Source organism: Podarcis gaigeae (assembly GCF_964106915.1).
Source record: "Podarcis gaigeae genome assembly, chromosome: 3".
Taxonomy (NCBI): Eukaryota; Metazoa; Chordata; class Lepidosauria; order Squamata; family Lacertidae; genus Podarcis; species Podarcis gaigeae.
Genome location: NC_139680.1, coordinates 31,204,892 through 31,218,119, shown reverse-complemented (window position 1 = coordinate 31,218,119; position 13,228 = coordinate 31,204,892). Strand labels below are relative to the sequence as shown.

Below are 13,228 nucleotides of genomic sequence, written 5' to 3'. Positions count from 1 at the left end.
GAGTATCTATTCTCAACAAATTACCAGAGACAATCCAGGAAAGTCTTCTCAACCTACAGTTGCTACCCTGGGCTCCTTTGGGAAAAATAGAAATCTAATAAATAATAGTAACTTTCCAGTTTCCTGGAAATTGGTAGGAGAATGAGTAAATCTGAAATTGTTACAGGTGTAGAGGCACAAACCTTGATGGCGAAGGATCAGCACATTTGTTTATTGCATACAGCAACTGTGTGCAGTTCTGAAAGCCCCATTTCAAAACAGAATGGTACCCTAGCTAGAACAAGAGACTACAGAAGAGAACAGCTAAACTGGATTAAGGGGATGGCGCACTTTCTTGGCAACAAAAGGCTAAAAGCGTTTTGCTCAACACTTGATTCTATACTGAGCTCACGAGAAAAGCTGGCTTTTGGGTTGCTTGTTCTCTCTTAGGAATTTTGTGAACTGCAACATAAGCAAAACATAAGCATACTCCCATAAATGAAATACTTTGGGGCATATGCAGAGTGCACAGCCGAGTGTGCCAAAAGAACAGAGAAACACCAAATAGTGCTAGGAAGTGTCAGTTGCTGTATTTGGACTGTACAGTGGTACCTCGGTTTACAAACTTAATCAGTTCCAGAAGTCCGTTCTTAAACCAAAACCATTCTTAAACCGAGGCGTGCTTTCCCTAATGAGGCCTCTCTCTGCTGGTGCCCTTCCACCGTTTGGCTTCCATTCTTAGACTGAGGTAAAGTACGTAAACCGGGAGACTCCTTCCGGTTTTGCGGAGTTCGTAAACCGAATAGTTCGTAAACAGGGCTGTTCTTATATCAAGGTACCACTGTATAATGCAGTTTCAGTTACATTCAGTTGTAGATACAGTCTTTCCAGCAGCATGGAGTCTTCTTACAGAGTATGTTCTGGCCAAGGGCAGCGCCCAAGAACAAACTTGCCTTAAACACAATAGCATTTATACTGTAGATTGTGCTGAGTCATTCTCACATGCTCCCTGACTCATTCTCACATGCTTAACTAGCTGCAGGTGCAGGACAAAACATACCCAAATTAAACAGCATGCCGAAATTAATCCTTTCTTATCCTTTTTCTCTGCGTGCACAAGCCCCCTTATACATTAACAAAATATTAATCTAGAAATATGTAGTACAGCCCATATAACATTCACTGTATTTTTCGCTCTATAAGACGCACCGGACCATAGGACGCACCTTGTTTTAGAGGGGGAGAACAAGAAAAAAAAATTCTTCTCCTCTCTGCTCAGCGCCCCTTCAGCAAAGCGGAAGGAGAAACGGAGCCCCTTCCATTTCTCCTCCCGCTTGGCTGAAGGGGCACTGCACAGCTCTCCCTCTCTGCTGAAGTCAGGAGAGTCTTGCTCTCCTGACTTCAGCGAAAGGAACCTGAAGCCTCCAGAGTGCAGCGGGAACTCGTGCACCGACCGTTCTCGCTCTCCAGGCTTCAGCGAAAGCAACGCGAAGCCTCCGGAGCGCGGAGGGAGCGCTCCCTCTGTGCTTTGAAGGCTTCACGTTGCTATCGCTGAAGCCAAGAAGCCTGCATTCGCTCCATAGAACGCACACACATTTCCCCTTAATTTTTGGAGGGGAAAAAGTGTGTCCTATAGAGCGAAAAATATGGTAGATTTGCAGCTCTGGGGTGGGTGTTTGGAGAAGAAAGCATGGCCAGGGGAAGGACTTTGCAATATGTCCCAGCTTTATATACCTGATCAGTGACTAGTGACCTGCGTTCTAAAACGTGGGTCTGCTGACATCACATTCAAGGCTGGCGAGCTTTCAGGCCTTCTGAAACTGCCCTCCAGTTCCTTGCAAAATCAAATGTTCCTTTTGCAAAGGCACCTCTCCTCCCTCTCCCACACTGCCACCATGGTCATCATGCACAGGAAAGAGGAAAAAGCATTCCTTCTTGTTCTCAAGTGCTCCAACTTCCCAGCAGTGGCAGGATGCAAGAGGGAAGAGAGGTGCTTTTGCCAACACACTGTGCCCTAGGAAGATATGTTCCCCTCTTCCTAATGCAGCGCTGCAATGGAGAAAGAAACTCTGAAGTGCTGTGGGAACTCCCACTCTGTCTGCTCTTCAGAGGAGAAGAGCAGAGAGAGTGCTATGCTTTTCCATCTCAACACTGTGCTGGAAGCAGAGCATTCTCACTCCCAGTTGTTAAGACAAGATTATATAATAAATTGATTAGGAGAGTTTAGATTATAATGTCTTGGCTTAATAAATCAAGATGTGAATGAGCCTTTTGGTCTTGTAGGCATGCATATGCTGAGCATGAGCTAATAAACAAACCAAGGTGTCTCCCATTAGATATTGTTTCCTGTTTCATCTGAACCTGGGAACTACGGTTGCCACTTTTGGAAGAAGCCAGGATAACGAGCCGTGGTCTAAGTCGGCTTCATTTTTCATCCTATCTTGGTTTATTAAGTTTAGATATGATCATCTGAATGCAGTCATTGTGTTGGTTTGTGTGTGCCATTTTCCTGTCTCCCTTGAAAGGAAAGTTGGACGCATAATGTTGAACTATAGGGCACTGCTATAAATGCTTTGGGAAAGACTTTTTTTTAGAAATAGGAGCAAGTGTTAGGAAGACCAAAAAGAAGTTCCTTTTTTAAAAAAGTCACTTAAAAAAAATTAAAAATGAAAATTACACAGTCTATTTCTGTAGGAGGTTTAGACCATGGGTAAGGCAGCCATTTTCTTCTAATGAAACTTACTTCTGAGTAGATAGGTATATGGTTGCAAAGTAAGTAAATTTTTAAAGCACTTATTTCCAAAGGAACTAATTTAGTACACGGCTAGGTAATTACTTTCCTTTCTCCATCTTGCTGCAATATGTATATCTTACTTGTCCTTGCCATTTATTTTTCTTCAATTGCCTACAATGGATTTTTTTCAAAACTCAAAGCAATTAAGTTACAAGTTGCCCCTGAGAAAAAACAAGACACCTCCAGACGTTATTTAGAGGGAGTAGAAGGAAGCACACTAATATTTGAGTTCTTCCTTACCTATCTATTTAGAATATAAAGTAGGGAATACCTGATCACAAATTAACAATCTCTCCATTTTTAACAGTTACCTTGGGGATCTGTTAATCTCTTTACTTTCTATCAAAATGTGCAATGCACAGCAAATGTTCACTTAAACTACTTTTGCTAATAATGAAGAAATATGTTTCCTTTTGTTAATGTTGACAAATATCTTTCAGCGCAAGTAGATATTGCATTGGTGCCCTGATTTGATTAGCCTCTGTTGTATAAACTTGTTATCTTGCAATGCCGTTTGTGATTAAATGTTTACCCTTCCAATATTCTTCTGCAGGGCTTGCCACGCCTTTTGCTCACTGATGGACACTTTTTAAAAATTGGAAACACGACATGTTTACACACTCAAAAGGGCCTTCTTTTAACATATGTAAAAGGAATCCAGTCTAAGACACGCTTTAATAGTCTAAGAGCAAACCAAAGGGAAGAGGTGTTCTCACTCCCAAGCCAAGCCCCCAGGCCACCAAGCAGCTAGTAGGTTGGCTTCCGCAGTGAAGCCTGGGCTCTGCCATGTCTAGACTGAGCCCCCAAGGCTGACTGTTGCTTGGTTGTAGCCCAAAAGTGCAGACTCTCCATGTGTTCCTATGTTCCAGGGACAGTTCCCAGGTTTACAGAAGCCGTCCTGGTTTCTAATTTGATCCCGGAATGTCCCACTTAGGGTGTCCCTATTTTGGAGAGTGTGGAGTTATCCAGCCCCTGAGCCATCTGAAAGCAGCCTTGTATAGGGAAGGTTTTTTTTTAGATGTTTTATTATGTTTTTATCCATGTTGGAAGCCACCCAGAGTGACTGGGGCAACCCAATCGGATGGTTGGGGTATAAATAGTAAAATTATTATTATTATTATTACTATTATTATTATTGAATAGGATGTCCTTATTTTTATCGGAGAAATGTTGGAGGGCATGCAAGGGTCTCACCCACCTACCAGCCCCACACCATTCAGTCAATCACAACTGAGCTCCCTAGCAGGACAGGACCTTTTGTCAATTTTTAGCATGAGTAAAAGTCAGCTATATTCTCCCTGAGAAGAGCTGCCTGGGCAGACCTGCACTGTGAATGAATGAAAATTCCAATTGTTCTCAATGCAGAGATGCACCAAGATTAGCCACTTCTGGCAGAGGGAGAAGAGGCAGGGCAGGACAGTAAATCATGCAGAGGAATAGTTCATCATCTCTCCATGGAGATTTGCCTCACAAGAGCCTTTTAGTCGCTTCCCCCTCCTCTAAGCACTGTAGTGTACCTTGCAATGCAGTTTAGGAATTACTGTTCTACTGCTTTAAAAAGGAGGGGCATTTCTGTGTACATGTGGCTTGAGCACATATACGCCATTCCCCCCCCCCAAGTATGTGGACCCCCAACCTTGAGGGTCCAGACCCCACCGGACCTCCCCATGGTGGTGGAGGGCCCCGTAGGGCCTCACAGCCTCCTCTCAATGTGCATGCAATGCTGTGAGCCTCCCCGTTGGTGCGTGGAACTCGGCGCCTCTGCCTGCATCACGGTGGAGTAATGTGAATGTTGGACCTTGGAGAGCCAGTGTGGTGTAGTGGTTAAGAGCAGTGGACTCGTAATCTGGTGAACCAGGTTCGCGTCCCCGCTCCTCCACATGCAGCTGCTGGGTGACCTTGGACTAGTCACACTTCTCTGACGTCTCTCAGCCTCACGCACCTCACAGAGTGTTTGTTGTGGGGGAGGAAGGGAAAGGAGAATGTTAGCCGCTTTGAGACTCCTTTGGGTAGTGATAAAGCGGGATATCAAATCCAAACCCTTCTTCTCCTCCTAAAATACCACCAGACAAGTGGGTGGCGGCTATGGTAGTTGTAGTCCAGCAACATCTGGAGAGTCAGAAATTCCTCCATTCCTTGTAGAGAGAGGGAGGTTTTCATCTCTACCTGCTGGAGTGGAAAGTGGAGCAAAAAAAAGGAACTTTGCCAGCGAGTAGCAATGATGTGCGTACGAATTCCTAAGTCTTGAACTAAAGCTTGGTGATATTTCCCAGATTGTTTCACCGGGCCACTGGAAGATGTCACGGGATGAAGCTTATTAGACGAGCTTGGTTTGACGATTCCAAATACCAGCATGTGTTTTGTTTCAACCGATTCTGCAGGCTGACCCCAGGGAATTAATTCAGATGGTCACGGAACACGTTACCCAGCGCAGCCGTGCAGACTGGCCCGAGGAGATAGCGACTCTGATTAAACACCTGCAGTATTACAACGAGCGGCTCTTGGACTTCACTCAGGCTCAGATTCTTCAAGGCCTCGGCAAAGGGGTGGATGTGCAGAGGTTTACAGCAGATGGTCAGTACAAGAGGGAAACCATTTTAGGTCTGGCTGAGTAAGTACAATCTGCTCGTCCATTTATTTATTTATTTTAACGTGACATATTTAAATTGCAAATCGGGAGAGTGAACTTTCAGCGGCACTGACCTTTAGAAAGCCTTATTCGTCATATCGCTCGGTTTGCAAGGTTGTTTTTTAATGGGATTCCTCACACCCCCACCCATAGTCATGTTTTGTCCAGCTGCGTGGATCAATAAATAACAGAGTATTGTTTCTCTTTACCCTCTTTCATGGGCTCTAGTAGCCAGTATTCCATTATTTGAGACCCCTTGGCCAATAACATGTTTTGAACTACACAATGGTTCCCCCCCACACACACACACACTTCAAATGTGTGTGTATCTTGTGCCTTATTAAAGTAAATTCACTTGAGTGTCTCTTATCATTCATATTATTTATATATTGTTATTTATGCATGTAGCACTTTACGAAGATTGAGAGACTCCCAAGAGGCTTAAAATCATAAGGCACAAGAGAAATATCATAGGAATATATTGGTTATTCTGTTACATGTTTCTTTCAGTCCCCCTGTGGCTTTCTCTACATGGGTTTTAGCTTCTTTATTAAACTAGAAGTCAAGTAGCTTGAAAGGCATAGAGAATTGAAATATCTGTGCATTTCAAATTAAGCCACGGTTTAAGAATGTAACTTTAAGTTGAGGGTCTGCATGTAACATGCCTTGTGACTGGCTCCATCTTGCATCAGGTTGCCTTCAGATTGTTTCATGTATAATATGCAAAAACTGGGTTTCCTTAACTCATGGTAACTGGATATCCAAATGCATGCTCATTGCGTCATCAAAATTGGAATCCCATGCAGATCTCATTGCAGGGTGAACACGGGGGCTGGGCGATATACCAATATATCACCCAAAATTGGTTTGAAGTCCATCTAGTAATGTTGTTGTTTAGTCGTTTAGTCGCGTCTGACTCTTCGTGACCCCATGGACCAGAGCATGCCAGGCACTCCTGTCTTCCACTGCCTCCCGCAGTTTGGTCAGATTCATGCTGGTAGCTTCGAGAACACTGTCCAACCATCTCGTCCTCTGTCGTCCTCTTCTCCTTGTGCCCTCCATCTTTCCCAACATCAGGGTCTTTTCCAGGGAGTCTTCTCTTCTCATGAGGTGGCCAAAGTATTGGACCCTCAGCTTCAGGATCTGTCCTTCCAGTGAGCACTCAGGGCTGATTTCCTTCAGAATGGATAAGTCTGGTCTTGCAGTCCATGGGACTCTCAAGAGTCTCCTCCAGCACCATAATTCAAAAGCATCCATGGAGAAAGACATCAGGCCGTATAGTAATACCAGTTTCATAATTTTTTACCTGGAAATATGCCACGAATCATGAGATGTGTACGTGCGTGCTATGCAAAAATCACAATGTGGGAAAACCCATGATGCCAGCCAATGCTTCTCTCAATTCCTGCAGCTCCTGTTAACTCTGCTGGCTCGGATCTCCCTTGCCTCCTGCAGGGGCAGAGAATCACAAGAGCAGGCAGCAGCAAAAAGTCATGATGTGGAAAAACCCATAAAGCCAGTCAATGCCTCTACATAGCTCCATCCTTATTTCAGACATCATGATATATTGGTATATCATAGTGTTCAGCTGGTGATATATTACAATGTTTGGAAACTGGATATTGCCCAAGCTTGGTGACCACCCAAAGACACATAATATTGAGAAAACAGCTGTCACATTCCATGGCTTCCTACTTCCTTGCCTTGCATAGTGTTGTCTTCTTCTGCTGAATATATTTTATAGAGGCTGTAAAAACTTCTTCTGTAGGTGACTTGTTCTTAGCATGGATTGCCATGTGTATCCAGGAGCTTTGTGTGCAAAAACATGTTTTTACAGAGAGTGAGTTGGGGGATGGAGGAGCTCTGGATGAACCAACTCCTGACGTCCCTTAAGCTCTGGTTTCAGAACCTACAGTGCTTGTGAATCCTTATGCATTTTTTCAGTGTTAGTCAAAGTGGTGCCTTCTGGATGCTTAGGACTGCTGTTCCCACTACCCCCAGCTAACAGGGCAAATGATCAGGGAAGATGGAAGTTGCAGGTCCACAACATCTGGGCGGCTACCCTGTTCTCACCTATTTTTCTTCTGCTGCTATCTCAGGTCCAGGAAGGTTTTGTTTTCCCTTCAGAGATAGGTAGCTACTTCTGGTCACAACTCTGATACAGTGGAACGTCGGTTCTCAAACGTCTCCATTGACAAACGATTCGGAACCCGAATGCCAAAAACCCGGAAGTCATTGCTTCCATTTTCGAATGCACCTCAGAAGTTGAACATCTTCTGTTGCGTGTTTTTCCATTTTTTCAATGGACTTTGCCAACCGCCCATTGATCTTCGGTTTTCGAACATTTCAGAAGTCGAACGGTCTTCCAGAATGGGTTACTTTTGAAAACCGAGGTTCCACTGTAGAGAGTCCAAAGATAGTTGCCCTTTTCAAAAAATATATTATTATTATTATTATTATTATTATTATTATTATTATTATTTAAACGTGTATACCACCCTTCATCAAAAGATCTCAGGGCAATTAACAGAATAAAATAGAAGATAAAGCACAGTAAATAATTAAATAAAAACAGCAACATAACAACCCACCCCCCTTCCCACAGATACATTTAAAAGAATGTAGAATGTTAATCAGCCATAAGCCTGGTTAAAGAGGAACAGTCTTGCCTGGTGCCTAAAGGTGTATAATGAAGACACCAGCCGAACCTCCCTAGGGAGAGCACCCCGCAAATGAGGAGCCACTACAGAAAAGGGCCATTCTAATGTTGTTTTCAGCTTTGAGCAGGGGAATGTTCTGAACTATAGCTTTAGTTGTTCACAAAATGGTTAGCAGCAAGGCCACCAAACCCGCTGAAAAAGGCTTGGTTGTCTAGGGGCTTGGTCAAACCTGATACCTTCCATGTTGCTTGGTATTCCTTGACATCACATGCTCAATAAGAGGAATTGTGAGATGGGGAAAGAAATATGAGTGTTTATGCCCTGGAGGGACTTTGATAACAGTTAATAGTTCATGTTGCAATTTCATGATTCTTCTGTATTAAACTGATGAAGTTTTCATGCTCAACTACATAAATAATGCCCTATGGTTCCAAACAGCAGCCTCCTTTACTCTTAATAAAGAAATTGATGAAAAGTGAGTGTTGCTTTTTCCCTTTTATTGTTTTTGAAACCTCTCTCTCTGTGAATTCATCACTTTCTAATATATTATACTTTGGGGAGAAATGAAAGATGGTGAAATTATTGCTGTTGGGCCTGCTTAGGGAAATAAGACGTGCCAAAAAGTGATCAGTTTTCTTCCTTAAACAGTTCTCCTTTTGATTATATCCTAGAAGCCTAATCAAACAGGTTTTCCCCCCCATAATGTATTTTATTGTTTCTCCTTAACAGAACCCTTGAAGAAAATGTGTATAGGATAGCTCTTTCCTTGGCACAGCGGTACAATGTCCCGCTCTGGGAAGTTTACATGACACATCTGGAATTCCTTTTCAGTGACAGCGGGTAAGTCCAGCAACTCATTCTACTTTGCTTACCATTATTGCTGAAAGCCCAAGCGGGATTTAGCCAAGGCAGAATTCAAAAATAAATAAATAACACAGTGCAGCAAAATAGAAAACGCCCACAGCAGACATGAAGAAATCCTTCCCTCCCACCATGAAAATAACATACAGAGGCTAACCAAACCTACCCTGACATAGTTGGGCATATGTTACCCGAGGATGCAATACCCAAATCATTTTCAGCTCCATATGTTATTAAAGCGTACCACATTTCCATGAAGTCATTTTCTGTCGCTATTGATTTAGTGCTTTTGTTTGGTGAGCTTTCCCCTAAGAATAATTGTCCAAACCTTCTGTTTCCAAATAGTCAAGTGTAAATTATCCAAACCTTTCCAGTTTTGAGCAATCAGTTGTCAAGTCGCAACCAGCAGAAATGTGATCATTTATTTGTGTTGAAGGTTCTTTATTTCATCCTTGAAGATCATTAATAAAGCTAATTGTGGAGTGCATTGTGCAATCTGCTTCCTGATCAAACCTATTTCCTGAAGTACTGCAGCCCAAAAGGTGCAACCAGCACCAGAGATCCACTATATCTGGCACATAATCCCAATATATCTGCAACCCCTCCAGCCTAACAGTGAGGCCTGCGCATTAATCTTATTGCATCTTTGTAGCATCAGATACCATCTATGCAGGGTTTTAAAAGTATTTTCTCTACTTCAAGCCAATACAAAGTCACACTCTTGAGCCAGCTGAATATTGAATTTGGTTGTTGACAATGAATATCATAAACACCTGTAGCCATTGCTTGAATAGAAGGTACTATTTAGTGGCTGGTAAAAACAATGCATTTGCATCAAAAGTGGGTCCTGGCATTCTCCATGTTGAATTCTAAAATGCTATTTAGCATTTGGATAAAAGTCTAGGATAAGGTTTCCCAAACTTGGGTCTCCAGCTGTTTTTGAACTACAACTCCCATCATCCCTAGCTAGCAGGACCAGTGGTCAGGGATTATGGAAATTGTAGTCCAAAAACAACTGGAAACCCAAATTTGGGAAACCCTGAACTGGAATATTGGCTTGGTGGTAATCAACATGGGTTTAGCTAGGCTTGATTGTATTAAGCAGTATCTGATGGTGTTTTGTGTCCCTCTTCGCTAAAGCATAACTGGCGGTCCATAATTATGATATCCTGAATGAGGATTAACTCCTGATACCACCTTTGTTTTAGTCTGTTGTTCTAATCTATTTTAGTGCATTCTTAGACATTGTTTTATTGTTTGTTTTGGGTTGTGATGGGGTTGCATTAGTTTATTCCTCTGTTGCAAGCCACCTTGATTGTTATTTTGCCTTTTGGCAAAAATATTCATCACCCATCATCCAGCACCTGTCTATGTAATGTTCAAGATGTGTGAGTTTTTTCAGCACCTCTGTCTGCCCTTTTCCACTGGAACCTATTTGCTAGCCCAGGCAGAAGAGGTCTCATCAAAAAGTTCAGAGGAGTGGGGCGTGAACAAGTTCCATTGGTCCTTCCTCGGTCCACACCTCACTGAAATCTCTTCAAATGTCTTGTTGTCCCACTTGAACCATAGAGTAGAAAGCTACAGACAAACTGGTTGGGCTATGTAGGCTTCATTTCCTTTTTGACACCACCAGCCAATTCTATCCCTATTAAATAAGATTTCAGCAGTACATGGGCTAGTTAGCGGAGTCAACAAATTGTCCAGTGACCACATGGTTTAATTAAACACACACACACACCAACCACCCAACGTGTTTACTAGGTATTAGAGTGAATTTTGCAGCAGTAATGAAACTTTGTCCAGAAGCATTGACAATAGGATGGATATTTAAATGCTTAACCTTGGAGCAGAAGCCTGTTATGCCCATAGCACAAACAAAATCCCTATTGGGCAAAGCAGGCGACCTAAGGAACAAAAGATGGGAGTAGTTGGTGAGGAAGGGAAGGGAAGCTGAAGCAGTACCAGGAGGTCACCCCCACAAGAGGAGGAGGGAGCATGGGACACGCAGAATGGTGATGGAGGGGGCAAGGGCCTAGGGGTTGGAGGCAGATAGCAGCCAATCAGCAGATGAAGCCTAGAGGGAGGAGGGTTCTTAAGGAAGGAAAGCTGAAAGCAGAGTAAGGAGACACAACCGAGTGAGAACTGTGAAAGCATCCAAATGATTGAGCCCATATTTTTTAAGGGGGGGAGCAATCAACTCCCTGCTAATTTTGAGAAATTATAGCAAAAAACTATTCACCTAAGAAAATGTGTTGTTGTTTGTTTGTTTCTGTTTTTGTGTAATGCATATTTCTAAAGAATGTTTTCCTGCTCCATTTTGGATTTTTCTTTCTGCTTTGTGCTTATTCTCCCAGTGCTTTCGTTCCAAATTGGTTTACTTGCCAGAGTAACTATTAAAAGGGTGTGTGCGGAAAGATGCGTTTGCGTGATATATAATTTCAGAAGGCTGCAAAACATCAGCAAATTATGAGCTAGCTTGAAAGCTTGATTTTTCCCCCTTAAAAAATCATGTCACGGAAAGAACTTGAATACCCACCTCGATGAGAGATTTGGTAAAATGTAATTATGAGCAAGCAACTTAAACTTGAGCTTTTGTCACTAAAAAACATACTCTTAAGATTAATACTTGTTATAACTGTCAGTGGGAAAACCTGTTCATAATTTAGTACCTCTTCCTTTGTAGACAACAGTCTGCAATTTTACTGGCAGTACAAAGTAACACCCTTCATGAAAACCCTGCCATAATCTTGATGTCTCAGCCTCTACTACAACGTTAGAATGGGGAATTTGCATGATAGCTATTGACTTAAGGTGGGAGACACAGGAACTTGTGCCCTGTTCTTTGCAATGACCAAATTTGTTCCATTACCCTACACAGTTTATCCACAGCTGCTATAGAAGAACGAGCCCAAAGTCTTGGCCTGTTTGAGACTTTGAACACAATTCCTGAAGCCTTTCATGAACATATGGCCAAATATGTATACCCAACTATTGAAGGCAGAGATCATCAACGTTTGCTGTATTATTTCACACTCCTTGAAAATTGTGCCTGTCCTGAACATGGGAAATTAGCTATCAAGCCCGAAACACACATACGCCTGCTGAAAAAATTCAAGGCAGTTGCACCAGGTACGCAAAGTTGACATTTTGCCTTTTACATTTGTATCTGCTAGGCTCATTCCTATTTTCTCATTCGCAAAATGTGATGTTGGTCCTCACCTCATTGCAAGAGGGAGGGGTTGTTGCAACAGCAAAATGTGACGTTCAGATGGGTGTTCATGCATCTAGTATATGCTAAATATGATATTTTATAACAGTTGTAACATTTATTTCTCGGGAATGTGCAAACACATGAAACTTGCTATATATGTATTATGCTTAAAGTTTGAATTAAGATTCCTCTCTTACTATGAGTACAAAACAAAAACTGAAGCTATCTAAAACAATGTTAGGCTTTTGCTTTGTGGAAGCGCGTAAAATAGTTGTAAATTGGTAGCCTGGATGGAAACTGTGAATTGATAACACCAATAAAGGCTAAATCTGTATCAGCTTTGCCTTAAAGGAGAGGGTTTCTGCTCGTTCAAATCAGGACCCCCAGTTTTTGCCAATTGCTCCTACTTTGTCCCCTCCAGAAATCTGTTCCTGAAAGTTGTGGACCTTCTGGAGCAAAATGAGATATGACATGAAGGAGTGCAGGGGCATTTGAGAAAATTGTTCTATCCTTTGCACAAGCAAATCACTTTCTGCTAAGGCAACTCCTCTGGATACAACCTGGGGGATTTTCTGAATTTGTGAAAGTTCAGCATTAAAAAAGAAGAAGCTACACACACACACACACACACACACATATATATATATATATATATATATATATATATATATATATGAGGACATGTTACATATATGCAAGTGTGGAGGGGTAGGGAGGGACCTAGATGCGAGTAGCATTCAGTTGTTATATTTCTTACCTGCCCTTCACTAGCTCTAGAATCAAATTGATGGTTTTGCTAGCATTCCCCTGCCTTCTCTTACGCTCCCTGCCCCGTAAACTCCAACCAAACCATATGCAAAAAAGCAAAACCCTGAGGCTACAGTCCTGTGCATGTTTACCCGTTGAACACAGTGGGACTTCCGTGTAAACGTATGTAGGTTTCTGCTGTGATCCACCTAAAACAGACTAAATGGCAAGCGATCACGGGAGCATCTATGCAATGTTGGTCGCAATCAAGCTGATTCTTGTGAGTCTTTGGCATTCCTGCCTTCTCCTTTTTAATGCATGTTTTGTTCTTTAAGTGGTCCTTGCAT

General features: G+C 42.4%; 1 protein-coding gene across 3 annotated transcripts in view; it reads left to right on the top strand.

Moving 5' to 3' along the window:
- NBAS (NBAS subunit of NRZ tethering complex) overlaps nt 1-13,228 on the top strand; it is a 176,408-nt gene that overhangs the window by 124,992 nt on the left and 38,188 nt on the right. For all 3 annotated transcript variants that reach the window (XR_014561897.1, XM_083729673.1, XM_083729672.1), the window contains 3 exons: nt 5,155-5,384; nt 8,792-8,902; nt 11,802-12,052. Coding sequence is in view for 2 of the 3 variants with exons in the window: in XM_083729673.1 (XP_083585799.1) it covers nt 5,155-5,384; nt 8,792-8,902; nt 11,802-12,052 (592 nt within the window). In the remaining variant the exon portion in view is untranslated. The remainder of the gene's footprint in view (nt 1-5,154; nt 5,385-8,791; nt 8,903-11,801; nt 12,053-13,228) is intronic.